Below are 14,153 nucleotides of genomic sequence, written 5' to 3' on the forward strand. Positions count from 1 at the left end.
ATGTGCCCTCTCTTCTCTGCGTGACTGCTGCTGATGTGCCCTCTCTCTGTCCTGTGTGACGGCTGAGGATGTGCCCTCTCTTCTTTGCGTAACGGCTGTGGATGTGAGCTCTCTTCTCTGCGTGACGGCTGAGGATATGCCCTTTCTTCTCTGCGTGACGGCTGTGGATGTGAGCTCTCTTCTCTGCGTGACGGCTGTGGATGTGCCCTCTCTCTGTCCTGTGTGACGGCTGTGGATGTGCCCTCTCTTCTCTGCGTGACTGCTGATGATGTGCCCTCTCTCTGTCCTGTGTGACGGCTGTGGATGTGCCCTCTCTTCTCTGCGTGACGGCTGTGGATGTGCCCTCATTTGTTTGCGTGACGGCTGTGGATATGCCCCTCTCTCTGTCCTGTGTGACGGCTGAGGATGTGCCCTCTCTTCTTTGCGTGACGGCTGTGGATGTGCCCTCTCTTCTCTGCGTGACGGCTGTGGATGTGCCCTCTCTTCTTTGCGTGACGGCTGTGGATGTGTCCTCTCTCTGCCCTGCGTGGCGGCCGAGGATGTGCCCACGTCTGTCATCCCTTCCGTGGGCGCTCATGATGCCAGTCCGAGGTACCGTCCTCATGAGTGCCCTCGTGAACAAGCGGTTCATTAAGCTCTCTTGTGCTATAGTAGCGGCATGGGCAATATACGCCTGCCGTAGTCTCTTAAATTCCTTCTGCAAAGAAATGGCACTCATTGTTCTTCGGACAGATTTTTCGAGAGCGTCCATAGTCTCGCTAATGGTATTGCCCTGAAAAACTAAAGCCACTCAGCGTGGAACTCTAGCACAGTCCGTATCGCACAATTATTTTGTCAAGCAATGTTTCTTTTATTAGTTTTAGTGATAACCCGACAGTTACGCAAAAAACTCAAAAGTATCTCTTAAAATTTGTTTTCCAGATTCTGTACTTTCTCTACTATGGGGCCGATGGGAAAACATCGTGTTGCCTGTCTGTGAAACCCCCTGCCTGTCTTCCTAGTGTGCTGTTGGTAGTATAGTAACTCCATTCCCTTCAATTTACGCTTTTCGCCTGTGTTGTGTAGTGCGTCCTCCGTGCATTGACTTTTATACACCGCGCCCTCGTGCCTTTCACCTTACGGAAATGCTATATGAATGTGTCACAATGTGCACGTTCAGAAGCTGTCCAGGTGCCGAAAGGTTCGAGCCAGCCGTTCGTAATCTGTGCCCGAAGCGATCCGTAACGCATGAGCCAAACAAGCTGTTTGTGCTTTTAAAATAGCAGTACGCCCAAAAGTGCTGCCTCTTTGTTGCCGAAATAGGTCCAGCTTAGATGATGCTATTTACTTTAAATTGCTTTCAAAGAACCTTTGCGCTGGAAGGACAGTCTCAGGGTTTTGAGCATGTGTAGTTGAGTTGAAAAATGACTGCAAAGAGCCGTTATCGTGCGCTATGTTGCTACTTGCAGTGCGTGACATCCACCCAGGATGTGGGTCAGCGCTTGTGTAATAGTCTTTTAATACATTTAGATCCCCATGTTGCCTGCGTTTTCATGCAAACATTGAACTGTCGCCCGATGGTATCCTATTGGTAACCAGCGCTTAGCAGTCATGACTATTCAAACCAAGCATTCCGGTTGTACAGACACAGACGTACCTATGGGGCGCATAATGCCATTGGCGCGGTGTACGGCAAGCCGCAGTCGCGCTATCATTCGTCTTAATTAATTGTGCTGGCAGCCGGCCGCCGTGCGCGGTTGATGTGTTCCTGTATGGATTGAGCGTCGTCGGCGTAGCTTCGAGCTGTAGCAGCGCCAGCCAACCACCGCCTCCAGCCGCCACCGACAGCATCGCTGACAGAGCGAGCACGCCAGTGCTTCGGGGAGCATCGCCGACAGCCGCTCGCAATCATCACCACCACCGGCATCACCAACATCACCAGCCACTGGCAACGATGACGACGACGAGCACCACCACAACCAGTGTCACCAACACCGCCACCACAACGGCCATAATCATCTTAACCATCCCCATCCACCACCACAACCACCACAACCACCACAACCATCACAACCATCCCCACTACCACCAACACCCTCCCCCCACAACCACTCCCACCAACACAACCACCACCACCACCACCACCACCACAGCCACCATCACCACCATCACTACCACCACCACGCATGACCGCTTCTGGTGGGATCTTCACCATCCAAGCGCCACATCCAACCATGATACCTATTCCGTAGAATGTAAAGCGAATGTACGCCGAACCCCGCGGAGCATTGCAGCTGTAGGCGACGCAAGCCAAAGTGAGGACGGATCGTGGACACCATCCTCAAGCAGAAAAAGTTCGGTGTATTTCGCCGGGTGCAGGCATTGCGCCATGCCTGATCGCTAACTATGGCGACCTCCACACGGCCTCCTGAAAGCCTCGTCGCTGTGTTAGGCTAGGAAATGGAGCTGTAGTGCAGCAGACACGCCGGTCGGACATTTCTTTTCACCACGTCGTGAGCGAGGCCGTCCTCACCAAAACAAACCGCACGCGATGACCGGCTGCAACACAATGCAATTTGCAAATGGCCTTCGCATGCTGGCTTCCGTTAGGTGATGTGTACAGGAGCACTGGATGCGTGAGTAGTGTGTGGATGGGTCGACGCGGGATTGGAACTGGGTCAATCTGGCGCACCGGACAACAGGGGGACGTAGGGGGCTGACGAAGCGCCTCTCTGCGGCAGATCCGCCGCAGGTCGTCCTGCGCATCGGCAAGACGCTGGTGCCCAGCGAGATCAAGGAAGGAAACGACGTGTATTTCGACTGCCAGGTGCTGGCCAACCCGCCCATCACCAACCTGGCCTGGTATCATCAGGTGAGCAAACAGAGGGTTGATCTGGTATCATCAGATGAGCAAACAGAGAGTCAATCTGGTATCATCAGGTGAGCAAGCAGAGGGTCAATCTGGTATCATCAGGTGAGCAAACAGAGGGTTGATCTGGTATTATCAGGTGAGCAAACAGAGGGATGGTGTGGTATCACTGCGTGCATGTGGGGGATGGCTGCGATGATCATAGTGAACGAAACGATAAAAGCTGGTTCTTTGTTCTGCTAAATGCGTTGTAGGGGACGCAACCCACCCTAAGAATACCGCAACTGACGGGTTTTCCCCGGACTTTGCCACTCTCTTCTAAGTTGGGAAGGGGCGGGGGGGGGGGGGGGGGGGCATGGAGCCCAGGTGTGGGGAGGGTTGGCGACCCGTTGTATAGGAAACTGAACCCCTAAATGGAAGTTTTAAAATTCTGGGTAGCCTTTGCTCATAATGCCAGGAGTCAAAGGGAACCTGTGTCAGGTGTCAAGCCTGTCAGGTTAGCCTGTGTCAAAGCCTGTGTCAGGAGGCACCAGCCTATGTCAGGAGGTCACAGGCTATGTCAGGAGATACCAGGAGGAGGAGGTACCAGCCTGTGTCAGGACGTATCAGCCTGTGAGGAGATACCAGCCTGTGTCAGGAGGTACCAGCCTGTGGTACTTAAATTACTCCTGACATCATGTGAGAAAGCAGATCCCAATGACAGGACTACAAAACATGGAGGCTTTGCGAACAATTGTGGTGAAATAGGAGCCACTAGTTTTTGGGAGCAAGTGCTAGTGGTATGACATGGAAAATCCTTTTAATTGGTTTTAGGCCGGCATGACTGCCGTATACACTTACAAGGTAAAGCCACGCAGTTGTACTGGCGAAAACTATCAGCGGAAAAACGTCGTGTCGTTCCTGCTTTTGATAGATGCGCAGGCAAACACGACACTCGTGTGCGCCAGTGTCAGTCATAACAAGCTTACCATGACAACGGCGATACAAGAGCCAGCCTGAGGACCCCGCAAGAGCCGGACACTGAGGGGACTCCCATAAGGTCAGGTAACACTAGTCAGCCGCCACAGCGACTGGACAGCCGATCCCGCGCCGACTTCTGCATTACAGCCTGCGGGCAACGGACCGGTCAATACGGACGGCCATTAACGCACGGCATCGTCACGGACAATGGGTCTTGTGCAATGCGGTGGTCTGCAGGGCGCCAAATGACCGCGGCCGCCGATATTTCCGTGCGTTATTGCACAGAGCAAGCCCGTGGGACCATAAATCAGCCATCGGCTGTCAGGACCAGACGTAAAGCATCCACGGAAAGAGGGGAGGCAATTGCGCCAGGTGTCTGGTATGTTGATGCAGTGGCTGTTGAGATGCACTGCGAACGGCTCGCTGAGCGGCGAGGTGAGCTTGATCAGGTGGATGTGGCATCATCGCTTCGGGCAGAAAAGATGGATGCTATGTTGTGCCGCACCGCCCTGCTGTACGGCAGGTCGGACCGAGTGTGTCTGCTGTGCCGCACGACATGGCTGCACTGCGGGCCGAGCCGAGCGCGGCGCTTTGGCGCCCGTTCCACTAACCCGGACGTTACCGTCAGTGTGTGCTGACAAGGGCGCGGCCAGAGCCTTGGCAATGAGAGGGGGCACAGAGGTGACAAAGAACGCCCTGATGGGTAAAGGCCCCCCAAAAAACCAACGGGTATTGCTCATTTGTTATTGAGGGCATACTTTTCTCATGTGTATGTATGAGAATGCATACACATGAGATACATACATACAATGCATACACACTTTTCTTATGCCTTGAATGACCGCAGGAAATAAATCACCGGCGCTCTTCATTTTACAATAGTCCAGAGAACTCCTTTGAAATCGTGAGAGCTCAGAAATCTTGTCAGAATTTTTATCTTGGTTCTACAGAGCTAGCAAGGATTCCGCGAATGTAGACTGAAGATCAAAATGGGTCAACAATTTATATCAACATGGCCAAGCCTCGTTTGTCTTAATATATTCAGCATTCAGTCAGAATCGATTAGTGGTACAAATTATATATCGTAGTTTAACCGTGTGCGCTCGCATATCTTGGCAACGAAAACGTCGACGCCAGACGTTGTAGTCTCCTTAGGCCTCGCAGCGTCGGCCCTGTGGCTATTACTAAGCCGTGAGCGTGGCCCTCTGAGCGTTATATGAGGGTCCGTCTCTGCAGGCCGGGGCCCCTGAACAAGGTCTTGACAAGCACTTTATGCCCTTAGACCCTCCAATCGTGCCCTAGATCGTCGAGCTCGGTGGGCCCTCCAGGCTTTTCGGGCCTCCTCGAACACTGCCTCTGGCCGACTTGGGGCCCCTTGACAACACAGGACCCCTGTTAGACGCTGTGGGACCCGAACAATGAAAATCGCTGGCTCCTGGTTGTCCCTGCTTGGAAAATGGGCTCTCAGGCCATTCTGCCACGGAGTCCACTGTGCATTACGGTGGCGTCTCATCAAAGTGTAGACCCTTGTCGACTCAGTGGGCCCCTGATCAGCACGCAGGGCTCTCTAGCTGGCGTTGGAATTCCCGGCCTTACGGGTCAGGGTCCCTGAATGGGACCTCCGGCCGGCCTTTCGGGCCTTTAATCGTAGGTTCTGAGTGGTCCGAAGGGCCTCTTGGAACCTAATGGGGGAGGAGGGGCACGTGCCCCGTGTAGCCCCCTACTTGCGCTACTGTGTGCTGCCGCAGATTTTATCCAGAACATGGAAACGCGGGCTCTACCACGTGGAAGGGCGAAATGAGAGAATCGCTGATTTAACATAACACATGTGGCCGTTGCATGGAAATGAACGTCTGTTACGTGCAATGGGAAACACGTCTACTTCGTTGAGCCTTAATCACGTTGGTTGATGCTTTGTGCCTTTGGTCGTTAGTTGGTCGCCAACATTACCCCTACGGTCTTTAAAAACAATCACAAATGCCCAGTCCGCCTGTTAACGCCGGGGACGAAGGTCATGCGGCGAGGTGCCTGACTCGGCGGCAGTTGCACACCGCCCGCCTGCGACGCGTCGCCGCTGGCTGTCTGGGCCCGGCCGCGGCGGTCGGTCCTGCGCCTCTCTCGTCGTCCGGCTGGTTTTACACTGGGTCGACGCCTTGTGTGATGGAGTGCGGCCGTAAGCACGGCACGGCCCGGTGGCGGCCGTCGGCGGCCCGATGGTGCCGCTTTGGTCTCGGACGGCCTCCAGCGTCGCGGCGGGGCGCCGGCGGCTGGGCGGCGGCGGCGGCGGCGGCGGCGGCTGGCACGCAGCCACCCGTCCCGCGGTGCCCTGAGCTGTCGGCACCGCCTATCCTGCCAATGACCTGACTTCTGACCTGCCACTTTCGAGCACAGCAGCCGGCAGTGTGGTTCGGCGTCGGAGGAGGAGCATTTGCATTGACCGCTGTACAAAAATAACACGTGTTGGCGTATATAGTACAAATATTTGTGTCGCATTTAGCAAACATTTAGCGACGACTGCCCTAACCAATGAAGCCCCGTTCGGGTCGTCCCCACCTGCCATGTGTTGTGAGACTCAAATTTGACGACTTGCCTCTGCGATACCAACTCTACGAACACGTGGATACGACATTTTGCGTCGGATCAACAGTCCAGTCTCAACCGCTCGAAGATTTTTCAGTTATTTTCCCACCCGACCGGACAGACCACTAGAGACGTCACGCTATCCCGAGCGGCGGCGGCAGCGCGGCCGCTCTGCCTCGGCGCGCGGCAGGCGCGTCCCACCGCTCCATCATCCATTACGGCCCCGATAGCCCCGCCCGGGAACCGGCAGCGCCACGGCCAGTGCGCCCCTGGCATCCGGCCTCGGTCAAGGGCCCCGGAGCGGCGCGGCACGGCCGGGGGAGCCCGCCGCAGCGGCGGCCAGCGCCGCACTGGACTGCCGAGTGGCGCAGCGAGGGGGCCGCCATCTCCCTGAGGTGTCCGAGCCCCACGGCTGTCGTTGCAGGAGAGAGGCTAGGGGATGGGTTGTTGGAAAGGAGGAGGTTCGACTGCGAGCGGGTGGGGTGGGGGGAGGGAGGGTGTGTGTGCAAGTTTTGGATGGGGCGCTGCGGTTGGAAACGGCTTTGAAAAGGTGCTGACTGGTCTGCGGTTGGAAACTTTAAACTCAATGCCGTAATATGAAATTAAGATGAAGTTCGACATCGGAGCCGGATTTGAATGTGCTGTTCAGGTCGCTGACTAACTTCGTACTTGCGAAGTTTGCGATTTCCACTGCTTGACAGCCACTCGAGGTCATGACTTGCTCATGGCCCAACTCCAGGTGCGTGGGTGATGAAATGGCGCCCAACCTACCCACGCGGCTAGTGTGAAGCGTTTTATTCATCCGGATCTGCTCGGCTTTCCCTGCCTGTTGGCTCCAGTTTGAGCTCGACCCTTCGTGTCGGCAGGGTCGGCAGCTGACTAACGACAAGAAGGCCGGGATCATGATCATCGACCGAAGCCTGGTGCTGCCGAACGTGTCGCACAGCCAGGCCGGCCAGTACACCTGTGGTGCCACCAACGTCGAGGGTCACAACCAGAGTCTGCCGGTGGTGCTGCACGTGATGTGTGAGTGACGCTGTTGACGTCCGCGGCCACGCGTCAGCCGAAATATCATGTCCTGCGTCCTGCGGGACGCCAAGCGTTTGTGATGTGCTGTGAAATGTGAATTCATCTCGGTCAAGTTGCCTCCGCATGACAACGTCCACGACACCACATCTTTGAGACACGCATGTGGGAATTCGTGATGTCGCGCGTTCGTGATGGCACCGGCTCGTGTACGGCACCACGCTGCCATGACAACACATTCGGCACTCACGGACGGCTGGGAAGCCTGCCGGCGCCAACGCCGGCGGCCGCAGCTGGCGGCCGTTTGTGCAGTCAGCCCACAGCTGGGTCATCCGCTTTGTACCCGCCCATGGCAGGTTGGCCCTCACTTATGGTCATGTCCCATTACTGCCGCCAATGGTCGCCCATCCCGCGGCAAGCGCAGTCGGGTGGGGCGTCCCACTCTCCGCTGTACGCGGCCCGAATCCCAGACCCGTTCCGCGTGCCATTTGCATGTACATCAGCGCGCTGAGTGGTGAGCATTTGCGGCTCGGCCAGGCCCCGCGTCGCGCGCCCCACGTGCGCTCGCACGCACCGGACCGGCAATCGCACAGCCAATCGGTATGCATGACACGAGGTGAGCGCGTAATGGCGAGGCCGCCAGTGGCTGGGCGGCGCAGCTCACCGTCCATTACGGCCGTCTCGGGGGCTGTGTGTCGGGATCATTTCCGGCTCATAGGTCTGTGGGAGTGGCCCGAGTCGGTGACGTCACGTCAGTCACCGGCCCGTCGCCGTGGGCTTGGTTTGCCTCGCGCGCAGAAGGCGGCAGCCGATGATCACTGGCTGTGTTGTGCGCACTGACTAACATAAGAAACTCGTCTTCTGTTGTGTATTGACCCTGTTTGCCCGCTGGTGCATGCGCCCAAATAGTATATTTTGCGAAACTCCATCTAGATTTCGAGACGTCGGTTGGATCGCCAGTATTGTGCGATCTTCCGACAGCCTTATTGCGGGAGCCATTTCAAGCCTGCGATCTGACACCAGCCGATGATTTCCCCGGGGCGGGGGGCGGTCGAGCTGCTGCCAACCCTCCTGCTCACGAGCGGCGCCAGTCGATGAGCTGTAGTCACCATCATGTCGACTTCCCGCCGCTGCTCGATAACGAACCACATCGCCTTGTTGAGGCTAAACGGCGCTGTATCGCCAGTCGTACAGCAACTTCCGCCTCTTGGCACGTCCGCCCGGCCCGGCGTTAGCGTCGCGGCGTGTTGTTCGGGACACGATGTCAGACCAGCCAGCCACCGAGGTAAATACAGCTACCCGTGGGAATAGTTCAGGAGATCTTCACGCGTCGAGCTAAACGCAAGGACCACGGGAGAGGGACGGGGAGGGGGGGGGGGGGCGAGAGCGAGAGCGAGAGCGAGTGCCAGAGCAAGACAGAGAAGGCTTTGAAGCAGATGAGAAGACAGAGAGTAAAGAGCTGGAGAGAGATAGGAAAATAGATAAGGAACTGGGGATAAAACCAAAGCTGCCTAGAAAACAGGTCATCGGTCCTTCTGCAGAATTATTTGGCTGTTACCCTTCCCACGCTGAATACACAGTACACTCATCGCTCATCACTCCCCGCCTGTGACCTGTCACTACACCCACTGCCGTTAAATCGCTGGCAGCGGCAGGCGGCCGCCCCAGCCGGACCAGAGCCGGGCCCGGCGCTGACCGCACCGCCCGTCCGCCGTCAGACCTGCCGCGCTGCCAGACGGCGCAGCGCGTGGTGTACTTCGTGCCGGGCCGAGCCGTCCAGCTTCGGTGCCAGCTGCTGGCCGAGCCCGGCCCGGTGCGCTTCAAGTGGGACGTGAACAGCTCGGCCAGCGCATACCAGCGCGAGCCGCTCTCTCGGTCAGTGATGGGGGAAGGGGAGGGGGAGTCTCGCCGGACCGGACGGTCTCGGTGGTGGCGTGCTGGCGTGGTGTTTGTCGCAATGTTGGTAGCGTTGTCGTGGCTCGCACTGGCGTGCGGTTTTGAAAGGCGTCGGTCCGGACGGCCGGTGGTTCATGGAGGCGCTGTTTGCTGTTCGGAATAGGCTGATGCCTGGGCTGCACCGGCAGTGATTCCTTTGCCAGCCTTGAAGAAAATTGATTTCTGAGATAGCTATCAAGCCAACGACGCGGGCACAAGCGCACTGAGCGCAACAAATTACGTTCATCCAGCTCTGTCATGGCGTGTTTATCAGATGAACGCAACGTTATTACTTCTGCGACCCTTAGACTCACTCCGCAGCCTTTTTCCCACCGAACTGAGTGAGCTCCTGCCGCACTGCCTCATTCTCGACGCACCTGGCCTCATGTCAGACAGTTCGCTGGTGCGCTTGGTAGACCACTAACCGTCGCCACCTGAGTCGACACGACATGACCTTTGCCACTCAGTAGACGTGCAGGTTCTCGGCGTGAGCACGTATAACCGCCTTGATATACCTGGCCGTTGCGTCCGCGATCCCACTTCGCCAATTGTCTCGCCACCTTATAAATTTGCACCTGTAATATCCATGCTCAGTTTGGCGGGTCACTGCTGACACACGGCCGGCCTCGTACTCAGGTTCACCACCGCTGGAGCGGTCAGTACCGTACAGCATCGGCTAGATGACGACGAACCGGCAGAGATCCGCTGCTGGGGCAGCAACGCTGTCGGTCTCCAGCGGCAGCCTTGCCTCTTCCACATGATGCCGGCAGGTGAGGTTGCACCGCTGTCACTTCCACATGAGGCCGGCAAGAGAGGTTGTACCGCTGTCGCTTCCAAATGGGTCCGGCAGGTTAGGGCTTACTGTTGTCACTTCCACATGAGGCCGGCAGGTGAGTGCTTACCGCTGCCTCTTCCACATGAGGCCGGCAGGTGAGGGCTTACCGCTGCCTCTTCCACATGAGGCCGGCAGGTGAGGGCTTACCGCTGCCCCTTCCACACGAGGTCGGCAGGTGAGATCATACACTCTGAGTTTTCCACAAAAGGCCGGCAGGTCAGATCGCGCGCGTCCTCCGTTCCACATGAGGCCATCACTTGAGATGATGCACACTGTGCATCCCACGTGATAGCGCCAGCTAACGGCCATCACACTGCCTGTGCCACGTGTGACCGTCGCGTACAAGCATGTCTGTCGTCTGCTTCACGTGACACTGGGAGATGGCCCGACACACATTACCGGCTTCACATGGCTACTGGTAGTGTGTCACGGCAACTTTAGGCAGTGCTTTCACCCCAGGCTGAACACTGACAACAGCGTTACCGGGAACATGCGTGCTGACATACCCTTTTATATCAATTGCCCGTCCTCTGGTTGACGATGCTGCGACCATGCGTTTCGTGTGCAAGAATCAGTTTAAAAAAATTGCCTCCCCTGGGGACTCTGAACCATGACATGTCGTGGACAAGGCATTTAAATGGAGGGTTTCATATTTGAAGATACTGCAGCAAGATAATACACTAGTATTAGCCTCATTCTCGGAAAAAAAAACAGGAGAATGGAGATATAGTTGGGTTGATATTTCGGCAGCGTGCCTTTATCGAAACAATAGCAGGAGCTTCTGCTATTGTTTCGATAAAGGCGTGTTGCTTCTGTTGGTTGGCATGTTGTGGCATGATAAAGGCATGTTGCAGAAGCTTCTGCTACTGTTTCGATAAAAGCACGTTGCCAAAATATCAACCCAACTATATCTCCGTTCTCCTGGTTTGTATCCGAGGAATGAGGATAATACTACTGTCTCATCTATGTGAATAATGTTCCTCGCTAATGCATTGAACAACTTGCGTAATACTGAAGCAAGTATCATATGTGATGGAAAAGCTCACTCATAACTATTGGTGTAATTGTACGTAGAAAAGACTACTTAGGACTGCTTAATTTCTCTGTTTAATAAAAATGCTTCTTAATACGCCATTGTTTGATTACCTCATCGTACCCTGCACGGTGCGGATTGAGAGCCAAGTGACGCTATAATATCTGGAAGTCGTACTCACGAACGCCATATACGAACAACTCTGCAATTCTATTGCCGCACATCCAATGGAATGTCAGGATTTGAATGACGTTATTAAGGCGTCATGAACACCTGGGTGGCTTTGAAATAGTCCGCTCAAAAAGTGTCCGCGTCCTTGCAGGCTTGTAGCTCTGCAATTCAGGTTTTTTAACTAGGTTTTTTTAGGTTTTTAGGTTTTAGGTGTTTAGGTTTTAGGTTTTTAGGTTCATTAGGGTTTAGGTTTTAAGTACGGCAGGGCTGTGAACTGCACCGAATGATCTTTAAGATGGACATTTTAGTTCAGCACACTCAACAGCACATTCAACAGAGAGAGAGAGAGAGAGAGAGAGAGAGAGAGAGAGAAGCGATGAGAGAGACGAGACGAGAGAGAGAAGAGAGATAAGAGAGAGAGAGAGAGAGCAGACGAGAGAGAGAGAGATAGAGAGAGAGATGAGAGGAGAGAGAGAGAAGAGAGAGCGAGAGAGAGGAGAGATGATGAGAGAGAGAGAGAGGGGGAGAGAGAAAGAGAATTATGGTTCGCGTTGATTTGATTCGTGCGATGTGGATCAAAAGCCTGTGATGTGTTCGCATCAGCTGCGGACGCGGTAACATAAACAAACGCATTCACAACGGAAGACGGATCCAATCGTCCTCCAGTGTCATACGATAGATGGTTCACTGGGATGTTCGTCTAAACAATCATGGCCAGACATTGATGGAAATACCACGTCAATAAGCGTCGAAGCGCTATTATCTCTTTTTCACTGTATATAGTGCCTCCGAAACCTGTACTGGCCTGACGGCATTATCTCCTTTTCACGTGATATAACAAGGTCCACGAAACCCGCACTGACCTAGCATATCCACTGGTGATTACCGCATTATTTCCACATGTCGTTACTGCGATCTGATAAAGTTCAGCTGTTGTTTCCCAAACACCAAAAGAAGGGAGCGAGCGTATAGCAATAGAGACGACGTTGCTCAAAGAGCGACAGAGGCTTGACCTTGACCATATTCCTGCCCGATGCTCTGAACAGTCACCTTCAAACCACTCTCTTTCCAAAAACTAATCTCCCCGATCATGTATTCATCTCCGTTCATCTTTATGTGTTCCCAGTAGTTTTCCAGAAGAGTCCTCCAACTGGCCACAGGCGGCCAATGTTTTCCAACTGCCGGCCCGTTTGGCAGGCCTGCCCGAGCCGCCGAGCGAATGCAGCGTCAGCAACCGCACGGTCACCTCCTTCGTGGTGCGCTGTCGGCCGGGCCGCGACGGCGGACTGCCGCAGACGTTCGTGCTCGAGCTGAGGGACCTCCAAACCCAAAACGTGAGTGTCGTCCCGACCGTTGCAACGGTCGGCATGGGACCTCTCAGACGTGGGCCAAACGACCGGAGGTTATTGGAAATTCCAGCAAAATATGCCGTAATGTGGGCGGCGACAAATAAATAGAGGCAATCGCTGACTGCATTTCCTTCCGAACCGCCTAAATGCTTGTAATGTTCGGTAATTTAGTTCCAAGGAACGCTTAGGGAAACTATGGACATGAATATGAAAAGGTCACCACTTGTTTGAGTTAATGGGTACACTTTCAACTCGATTTGATGTTGAATATAGTTAGCACTGCAAAACTAGCATGTAAGCAAAGCAGAGTCTTCCCTGTTGTCTAGTTCAACCTATGCTGTTGCGTTCTGATTCCTATCTGATTCGGCGTTCTGATTTCAGCTCTTGCGTTCCCTGACCCACGAGCAGCCGATATTTCACGTCCGTGGTCTGAACCCCGGCGCCAATTTTACACTCAAGGTGTATGCGTCCAGTGCCAAAGGTCACGGAAAGGTCATGCTGCTGCGTGTCGGAACCGTGGAGCTGATGCCCGACCGTATTGGTGAGTGCCTTCTCGAGACAGGACCCAATCGAAACTCCGAGATCACGAGTTTGAATCACGTTGCGTAATGACCTTTTCCATTGTCTTTCAATCTGCGTTGAACTTAGAAATACACATTGTACTGCCACGGTCATCGATGTTGCAATTTCACAAGATGGCCGTCGAGTGGGAAGCTGACAACTTTTCCGCTTCTTGTGGGCGCATGTAAATTTTCAGCAACATTGATGCAACCTTTCTTCTGAGTTATAATAATTCAATAGAGGCGCAACGTTGCTAGGCCCGGAGCCTATAACCCCAAATACTGTGCATTCAGCCGAATGTTTTGAAGAAATGCCAAACACACCCGATGTAGAGCCCTGATCTGAAAAATATCGGTCGTGGCAGGAACAGCGCGCCTCTGAGCTTCTGATTTACACTTTCCTTTCGTCAGAAACGTGTCCTTTCATGCAAGCCAGTCCCTGCATTCTCCCAACGAAATCCACTCACTAAAAGGCTCGCTTCGAAGTGTCGTTTTATCACCAAAGTCAGCGGCTCCCGTTCGAAGTAACAACTTCTGGGTATGGTTTTGTCTGCCCTCCATCCCGCAGGCTCTTGAAGTGATCATTTCCGTTCAGTGCTATTTAAATCAAAATCGACGCTTTCATCGATCGGGCAAGGTAGATGAATCCCACACTGAGTGCTCGCGCTGGCTGGCGTAGTTTCTGTCCCATTTCACCAGCACTCCAGATGCCAGTGTATCAGTGCGCGTCCAACTTCCCCCCTATTTTGACCTGATCCCTCTCCCACCTCACGTACGATGATGGATCGTTTCAATTTTCCTCTCCATCTGCCACGAGCGCGCCGCGAGGCCATGCAGGCACTTCATTACCTTTTAT

The 14,153-nt window shown here is 54.5% G+C and overlaps 1 protein-coding gene across 1 annotated transcript in view; it reads left to right on the forward strand.

Annotated features, from left to right (window-relative positions):
* The window catches only part of LOC119094428 (nephrin), a 59,945-nt gene extending 46,072 nt beyond the window's left edge, over nucleotides 1-13,873 (forward strand). The window contains exons 8-14 of the mRNA XM_037217488.1: nucleotides 2,721-2,851; nucleotides 7,255-7,414; nucleotides 9,133-9,289; nucleotides 9,986-10,119; nucleotides 12,586-12,722; nucleotides 13,119-13,278; nucleotides 13,866-13,873. Coding sequence (XP_037073383.1) covers nucleotides 2,721-2,851; nucleotides 7,255-7,414; nucleotides 9,133-9,289; nucleotides 9,986-10,119; nucleotides 12,586-12,722; nucleotides 13,119-13,278; nucleotides 13,866-13,873 — 887 coding nt within the window. The remainder of the gene's footprint in view (nucleotides 1-2,720; nucleotides 2,852-7,254; nucleotides 7,415-9,132; nucleotides 9,290-9,985; nucleotides 10,120-12,585; nucleotides 12,723-13,118; nucleotides 13,279-13,865) is intronic.
* The last annotated feature ends 280 nt before the right edge of the window (nucleotides 13,874-14,153 follow it).

Source organism: Pollicipes pollicipes, unplaced genomic scaffold (assembly GCF_011947565.3).
Source record: "Pollicipes pollicipes isolate AB1234 unplaced genomic scaffold, Ppol_2.1 Scaffold_4002;HRSCAF=4701_pilon_pilon_pilon, whole genome shotgun sequence".
NCBI classification, from domain to species: domain Eukaryota; kingdom Metazoa; phylum Arthropoda; class Thecostraca; order Pollicipedomorpha; family Pollicipedidae; genus Pollicipes; species Pollicipes pollicipes.